This window comes from Aplysia californica, unplaced genomic scaffold (genome assembly GCF_000002075.1).
Source record: "Aplysia californica isolate F4 #8 unplaced genomic scaffold, AplCal3.0 scaffold00079, whole genome shotgun sequence".
Taxonomy (NCBI): Eukaryota; Metazoa; Mollusca; class Gastropoda; order Aplysiida; family Aplysiidae; genus Aplysia; species Aplysia californica.
Window position 1 is genome coordinate 733,042 of NW_004797349.1, and position 8,745 is coordinate 741,786.

At 39.4% G+C, this 8,745-nt stretch overlaps 2 protein-coding genes across 2 annotated transcripts in view; both read left to right on the forward strand.

Annotated features, from left to right (window-relative positions):
- Positions 1 to 1,255, forward strand: part of LOC101848735 (alpha-(1,3)-fucosyltransferase C) — a 5,141-nt gene extending 3,886 nt beyond the window's left edge. The window contains exons 5-6 of the mRNA XM_005094280.3: positions 290 to 431; positions 888 to 1,255. Of these exons, the coding sequence (XP_005094337.2) occupies positions 290 to 431; positions 888 to 1,038 (293 nt within the window). The 3' untranslated portion in view covers positions 1,039 to 1,255. The remainder of the gene's footprint in view (positions 1 to 289; positions 432 to 887) is intronic.
- Positions 1,256 to 3,848: 2,593 nt separating this feature from the next.
- Positions 3,849 to 8,745, forward strand: part of LOC101858170 (glycoprotein-N-acetylgalactosamine 3-beta-galactosyltransferase 1) — a gene marked incomplete in the record, with an annotated part of 7,584 nt that continues 2,687 nt past the window's right edge. Inside the window, 3 exon segments of the mRNA XM_035968736.1 lie at positions 3,849 to 5,417; positions 7,656 to 7,797; positions 8,098 to 8,233. Of these exon segments, the coding sequence (XP_035824629.1) occupies positions 4,559 to 5,417; positions 7,656 to 7,797; positions 8,098 to 8,233 (1,137 nt within the window).

Here is an 8,745-nt window from a genome sequence, read left to right on the forward strand (position 1 = left end):
CATGAGATGGCGAAGAGCCTAATCATAGCACTACAAAAGAGTGTAAGCATGACACAAAGATCTTATTGGATTTACATTTGTGTTAAGCGATTCTATTCCTTTAGCCTGATTTAAGCTTTATTCTTTAAAGATAAAAAAAGAAAATGACTTGGAAAGAAATTTCAAAGAGGACTTTAAATGTGTCCTTTTCACGAACTGAAATCATGGTATTGGTGTGGGCCTATAGTAACTGAGTGGCTTGTACAATCCTGGTAAAGGGAAACAACTCTTTTTAAAATCTGTCCTTCAGGTGCCGATTACAAGAGTTATTTCCCACCGAAGACATTCGTGGATGCTTCAGACTTTTCCACTCCAGAAGCATTGGCTGATTTCTTGGAGGATTTGGGTAGGGACCGAGAGAGATACATTCAGTACTTGAAGAACAAGGACAGGTAGGGGTGACATTTTGTTTTAAAATACCCTATCTATTACTGATAAAAACTAATTAAAAACAACTTTTGTTAAGAACCCAAAGAGTAACCCTCGAAGATACATTTTCTGTCCACACATGTGAGGAGTGGTGTGGTGTGGTGTAGTGTGGTGTGGTATAGTGTTGTATGGCAGGGGTATAATTCATGATCTTTCAAAACTGTAAAATCATTTGAAAAGTGGGACCTTCGAATTTAACTTCCTTGTCTGATAGAACCTAACCAAATGGAAACTCTGCAGACAACCCAACTTTAAGAATGCCTCCTTAGGGATTCAGACCATATTCAACTGAACCTTGGTTTAGGTTGATACAAACCGAGCTAAAGATGTACCATGACGTTCTGTGATCATAAGACCGTAACGCATACATCAATCATTGCCCTAAGTCTCTTATTTATTTCTCCTGTGATCCTGTGTAGATGGCGAAGTGTCCGCGACTTTCCACAATGGCAGTGCAAGTTGTGTGAAAAGTTGCACACCGACCGGAACAGAAAGCGTTACGCCAATGTGCACAGCTGGTGGGTTTACAAATCTTGCCATGATGACGTCATTGACTCCCTCAAGTTTTAAATTAAACATATTGTTATAGAATGACTCTTGCATGCTTTCCTTCAATTTGTATTTTTATTGACCAAAAATTTAGGTAAAAAATGAATAAACGGTAAAAAAGATAAACAAACAGACTTGCTGCACTCTTTTTGTATTTTCTCTTCGCATCGTTTCAATGCGATCCTGTGCTCAGTTCTCCAGTTCACTCGTTCTACTCTTTAGAGAGTAAAATACAAGAGTAAGTTAAAACTGAAGTACTGTTGGAGAGTACAACAACTATGACACAGTGCCAATGCAACCAATAGCTTTTCTGCTTTGTTACTCAGTCTGCACTTAATACAGAAATCCTTTAGAAGACATGCATGGCAATTCTGAGATATGAACTGTGCGAACCGGATCGGTGCAAATTTGTGATGCCTCAGGCTTAAAAGCGCATTGTTCATCTCATTGTACAACACAAATAAGAAGTATGAACCCAGAGAGCTTGGGAAATGACGGCCTATAGAAAGATAAGGCGGAGGATGTGGTCTATGATGACGCAGAGAGAGAAGATGGCGAAATGAAGACTCTTTACAGTTACAGATTGATGGAGGGACTGTAAACAGAAGGATAGCAAGGATTTAATTTTTAAAAAATTGAAGCTGCTTTACGCCCCATCGACACAATTTAAGATTATTTAGGAAGTAGATTTCGACCTAGCTTAACCCAGGCTGAGAGGAATACAACGTCTCTGAAGAGCGATGGAAATACTGGATAGAATTCTTCTGTAACTGGACTCGAACTAAGATTTTCTACGTGCAACAGCGAAGCCTCTAACCACATACGCCTGCAGAAGAGAGCTCTATAAACAAATATGACGGTCCTGTTTCGGCCCCCCCCCCCCAACGGGACATTCTTAAACTTGAATTGCTTTGGAAAACATTTCAGGCTCTTAATCCATTTGGCTCGGTCCTACCGAAGATGGACGTTATATTCGGAAGTCCCGTCTTTTGAATAACCTCATGCATTGAAATGGGCGGTAAACCTATACAATAACCGTGATCAAACATCTCGCACCCAGCAACAAACTCACGACTTAACAAACAATTAAAAGAAAACAAAAAGATAAGGAGAAGAAATTAACTCCTACCACACAAACAGTTGGCAGACTCCTCCCCTCTTTCCTTATCAAACAAACAAACAAACGTCAGCCCCAAATCACTAACCGGAAATCCCTATCAAATTATTGCTAGCATTTTCCAAAATGCCAAACCCAGGCCTCGATTTCAAACCACTGCGCGTAAACCCTAGCCTTATAACTCAAGCAAACCTCTGAATCCCATTTCGAAAAAGCTAACACGCTAAACAAAATGACTAACCACTAACCCTTAACTTCATTGCCTACTCCCGACCTCCTAATTCAAGGTCTATTCCTCAAATGCTTACCCCACATCCCTTTGCCCTTAACTCCAGAAGATATTGCGCAGTAGGGCCTAATAATATTATGTTGTTGATATTATCTGACTTGTAGCCTTCAGTATCCCAACCGAGACAAGTAGGTTGAAAAACAGGTCATACATGAACCTACGAAACCCAACACCACCTTGAACCGAGGTCGAAGACAATAGCTTCGATCTGTGGATCCTTAATGTTATTTCAACAAAAGCTCCGGAATCGATTCTGTGCCCACACTTCGAGGGACAGAGCTAAGGTTGTGCTGTCAACATTTTAGAGGCCAATTTCAAGTCTTTTTGATTAGCCTTTACGATGAAAACGCATCAAATGTATACAATTATTGCTCTAAACATGTGACTGATGTACGCATGGACAAAATTATAATTACATCTTGTCGTGATCTTACAGATAGGTCACCATATTACTAAAGATAGAATTATTCAGTTTTATGTTCAGAAAACAACGACGACAAAGGCAACAACAACAGCAACAATAATAATAATGATGACAAAAATAATAACAATAACAGTAACAATAACAATAATACTAATAAAAATAACACTAATAAAGATAATAGTACAAACGATAATAATAATAACAATAATAATACTACTACTAATAATAGACAAATCGTATGTGCAATCACAATGATAACACCCCCCCCCCCCCTCACCTCCCATTCCAGCCTAGCTCTCTACCCCTAACCTCCCGAAAACAAGTTGAATGAGTTGACTACAGAGCAGCTGCAAGCAACTGGCTAGAAAGAGCGAATCGGTGGAGAAAGTAGGACGTGGAGGGGCAGTAGAAGGAGGAGGAGGAGGAGGAGGAGGAGGAGGAGGAGGAGGAGGAGGAGGAGGAGGAGGAGGAGGAGGAGGTATTGATTGCTGACAAAATGAAAACGCTTTCTTTAGTCACATAATTATGATTATGAACTTTTTGGTGGGATTAGAGTCTTTGGTCAATTAACAAATTTCTGATCATACCAATCTTCTTTCTGCCGATTTTCTGTTTTATAAACGTGACCTATCCTCGCCTGTTCATCGAAGTTGCGACCGTCGGATTTTTGCTGCGGTAAGGACATAGACGTCATTCATCGATCGCCACCTCATCTAAATGTGTACGATACTGTTATGTCTCTACAGGACGTAGTGTGTTATATTATATTATGAGCAACTTAACCCGTTACTGTCACCTCTAAAGATAGTTACTTTCGCAACGAAAGAAAGTGCACCTTTTATGAGTCGTGTTTTATCATCGATAAAGACTCATGAAACAGTTTACCCCGGAAAAGATCAATATTTACGGGTTATTACGTCATTGTATAATATACTACTTTCCTGCCCTATCTCATTCAGGTTCAATAAAACTCAACCTTTCCGCTCATCCATCGAGTTGGCCTGCCTTGAGGGGCGCAGTGTGCTGACAACCCTGCCATGTAACGACCCAGGCTTAAAATTCGCGAAGAATTTTAGTTCTTGTTTTCCTTTCTGGAGATTTTTTTCCCCACAGCGACGGCACTGGCAGGGAACCAATCCACTGTGTTGTAAAGGAAGTAAATTCAGTACCAAAGGGTGCTAAAATAACCAATTTGGTTATTACGTTGTGCTTCCATAAAGATAATACATATCATTATTTCATATTATTCTGTAAGTACACTGTTTCCAACAAGGTTCTGAAATTTCTGTGTTGGCAAGTTTGTGATCATCCTCACCTTAAAGTGGCACGGAAAGCCACAAGAAAGAATAGTTCCCGCCTATCAATATCATTATAACCGATTTGGGAAAATAGCCCCAAAGCCCTTGCGTTTTGTTTACTTAAAGAATATGTCATTTTCATTTGTTGATCTTTAAAATTTGACCCTGTATTAAGAGTTTCAGCGACAAAGTGACATTCTGGCTTCTGTAATATAAAACTTTTTTTCTGCACTTTTGCCCCATCCGCAATTTATACAGACTGAATTCATATAATATTTGCCTGTTATGGCCAAACTCTCTGCATCTTTATGGATTAACTCGGATGTCTTCATAAAGTCTTTAAAATTGTTTCCAAGAGAGCCATCCAAAATAGAGTATACAAGGGCAAAGACACGACATAACATATTATCAGGATGACGCTGAAAACAAAACGCATTAACGCAATAATAGCCACAATCTCAGCAATTTTACTTATCTCCGCTTTAAGAAATATGGACGTATCCTCATCAAGAAGCTCTGCTGTTAACGCGTGGACTACAACACCTGATGAGGCAGGTGACGACCAGCGCTTGTCTGCAGCCGGGTACGGACATCCTAGGAAAAAGATCACGAAAGACATGCTTCTGAGACTCATTTCCTCTCGGATTAACACGACAAAGCAAGAAAAACAGATGAAAGATCAAAACTTAGGAACTGCGGCTATCAGACGTGGAGAATCTTCAAATACAAGTGGTGTTGAAACAAAGACTGCGGGCGATAATCCCACTTCTGACAACTACCTTCAAGTAGCAAAAGCAGAAATCAAAACAGAGAAAGAAAGTGTTGTGGATAAACAAGAACACCATCACCAACAGCAAGAGAAACAAGAACAACAGCAACAAAAAAGAACACAAAAACAACGGCAACGGGATCTACAAGAACAAAATCGCAACATGAAAAAAGCCAGAGAGCTTCAGACTACAATTTTACCTTTGCATAAACAACCGAATGGGAAAAAGAAAAACACGAAGACTGAATCCACGCTAAAAAATGTTTCTTTACCAGATTCTACAGCCAGCACTGGTGATTCAGGAGAAGATGATGAACAGGGTGAAGTTATTCCTAACCTGCCAGAAGTGCATGATGTAAGTACGCCTGTTACAGACGCAAATGCCGACAAAGAGGAGAACTCAGACCAAAATAAACATTCGGGTAAAGATTTAGAACCCGGCGGCTCCAAGAATGACTCTTCTGCAAACCGAAAAGAAAGCACAGAAGGAGAACAAGAAAACGGTAAGCCAGTTTTGCAGTTTACGCTTGTTTTCCGTTGTCTGCAATGGCTGTTAACATGATAACATGCAACTACGTTACTTATTTTATCCTTCCTATTGTACCATCTATGGTGTTTAGGGAAAAAGAGCTTTCGGTCTCTGGCGAGCTGGATGGCCTGGCTGGGTGGGATATTGCGGGTCTTCAGGGTAACCTTCACACCCCCGATCCAGGTCTTACTTTGTATACCTCTTGCCTTGTACCCTGATATATTTTTGTTGTGCGTTTTACTGGCACGCTGGTGAGGTGCCATACGTGTCAGATGTCCAAACCACCTGATTGTTTACCTCTGAATGTAGTGGAAGACAGGTTGTGTTCCACCATTTCTCCAATCCTGGTGTTTCTACACACAGTGAGATCATCCCTGATATAGTAATGCTTGATGTTCGTGTACGGATTCATGATAACTGAGGGAAAGGGGGGAAATGTGGAAAACCGAGAGAGGCGTAGAGCGAACAATGCAACGGTAACACCAATGCCAGCATCCGCCATTGAGCTGTTACAGTTTCGATTAACGGCAATGAATATACATTCTTAAACTCATTCTATTTGTATTTACACGAGAGAGTAGACAAACCCGTTCCCCCCAAAAAGCCCAAAACCCAAAACAAAACAAAACCAACAACACCAACAACAAACTAAACGTAATTTCCAAATTTCCAAAAATGAATATTTTTCGTACTGAATCATTTACATTATCGTACAAATATCCGTTGGAAATAGGTAAAAAAATAAGATTCAAACGAAGTGTATTTGCGACGTTTTGGTACTTTATTCTGTAGTTTGACCTCAATTTGGAAATACAGCATTTCTCCATTGGGAGAAGATCACGTTATCTTTTTAAGGCTCTTCATTGACATGCACTGAGTGCTAAAATATCGATTAAATATTAATTTTCATGTACATTGAAGTTGTATCTTTATACGGTGAAACAGTTTCTCGCCTCCTGTTGTTACGTATATTATGTACAACTTGGTGGGTCCATCTAGCTGCTAAAACGAACGGTCATCTAATTGTTTATTACGATATCGTTTTCAAGTTTTCCCAGTTATTAGCTCATAATAAGTAAAATCCAAAAATCCACCCCCCCCCCCAAAAAAAAGAAATTAAATCACCCCTCCCCCTTAAAATATTACGAGGATTCGAACCCCCCCTCTAAAAATAGAAACAGTCTAGGTTTGCAGTGCAATGTTGAATACACGCGCCTCCCCCCCACCCCCTTTCAAAAAAAGGTGGAAAAGCATAAAAAACACACCAAACCAACACCAACAACAGCAAAAAAAAACCCCAACAAAAACAAAAACAAATTAAAAAACAACAAAACAAAAAACAGCAACAACAAAAGACAAAAACAAAACCAGACGACGGGCAGTCCTTCGACAAAATACACAGTTCTGAAATACAGAAATAGTTACTTATATTATTAATCTAATTGTTGAGTTCATGGTTTGTCAGTAAAAGTAACTTTGTTGATGTTAATTTGGAAATGGAAGTGGCCGGGAGTGGAGGTGGTTTTTTTTTTTTGGGGGGGGGGGATTACAGGGAGTCTTGACGGTTCTTTGAAAAAATCAAATATGGGGAGTAGGGTTGTGAGGAAATCAACCTTGAAACTATGATACATGGATAAAAAGTTGTTTGGTTGTTTGTTTGTTTGTATTTTTGCTGATCTGGGGAAAACAGAATTGTCACTGCTGTTAGAGATTGTGCTGAGAAACTTTCAATATCAAAAATAATTTGTAGACTACTTAGACAGACCCCCCCTCCTGTCCTCTTCCTCACACAAACGCACTTACACACACGCAGACACAGATGTGTCACGCCGCAGTGGAATCAGGTGCTCGTCAGTTTTTGGGCATGTGAAGGATGTGGTCCTCTGATTTCAAAAGTGAAATGAGCGAGAAAGTGGCCGCCAAAGTTTGGTGACTTCCAAAACTTGAGATTCCTTGGAAAATGAAAATATACATTCTTTTGTTCCTTTAGTCGACGTTTTTCAGTAAAATCTACACAGAAATGTGTTTTTAAAAGGACGTTAAAAGTGTCGAGCCAAAAAACAAAATCAGATAAAAATTGCCAAACCGACGGAAACATGTCCGTTTAAAAAAAAAATCATTATTTTGACGAGCGCTTGATTTTACCACGGTGCCTCACATATTATGTTTGTTTACGGAGCCAAACCAATGTGAATGCTACCATTGAACACAGATCTGAAGGAGAAGACAGCATCTACACACAAACGACCACGCGTCCTCATCTTTGTGCTCACTGGTCCAAACAGCCAACACACTCAGGCGCAGTATGTGAAGGATACCTGGGCCAGGCGATGTGACAAAGTTCTTTTCTTCAGGTCTGTAAGTTCCCATCTAGGTCATTTTCATAATATAAATACTTGAGATGTGAATTATGTTACGTATGTGATTGTGAAAATATTACGTAGATAGATAGATAGATAGATAGATAGATAGATAGATAGATAGATAGATAGATAGATAGATAGATAGATAGATAGATAGATAGATAACGAGAGAGAAAAAGTGATGAGAAAAAGAAGAGGATGATGTACGTTTGGTAAATACATGTCTTACACGATAATCAACAGATAATGAGATTTTAGAAATAAACAGATAATTATTTGTTCTTTCCACAGTGCCCAGACACACAAAGACTTTCCTGTTGTTGATCTAAAAATCCCGGAGGGCAGGGACAACCTGGCTGCCAAGACCTTGAAAGCCTTCACCTACGTGTATGAAAATCATTATCAAGAGGCAGACTGGTTCATGAAAGTAGGTTTACATGTGTGCATACTTTGCATAAGGTTAAATAAGGGATATTTATATTTCCCTAAAACTGCTGAGCCAATGTCACACCCAATATAAAACTGGGAAGAATGGGAGCCGGAGCAGATTTCTAAAGACCTACTCAGCTTGTGACTATCATTAGAAATAAATTGAAACGATTTCAATCCTTGTTTGTGAATACCATCTCCCCTTTTTGTTTGTCTTTCAGTTTTTTCTTGTAAGATGAGCAAAGTGCATTTATCACAGTCGAAACGCAGGAGGGAGCATTAGATAGAGCTTAGAGCTAATTCTCAATATAAAATCAAATATAAGAAAGCAAAACAATCCAAGTACTGGTACATCTTTAAAAAATGAAATTATAACAACAACAACAGCAACCCCTTCCTCAAACAACAACAACATCAACGACAAAAAACAACAACAACAAAAAACCCAACAACAACCAAAAAAGCAGTCATTGATGCCAGCCCCTACCCCACTATACCATGGGTACCCTC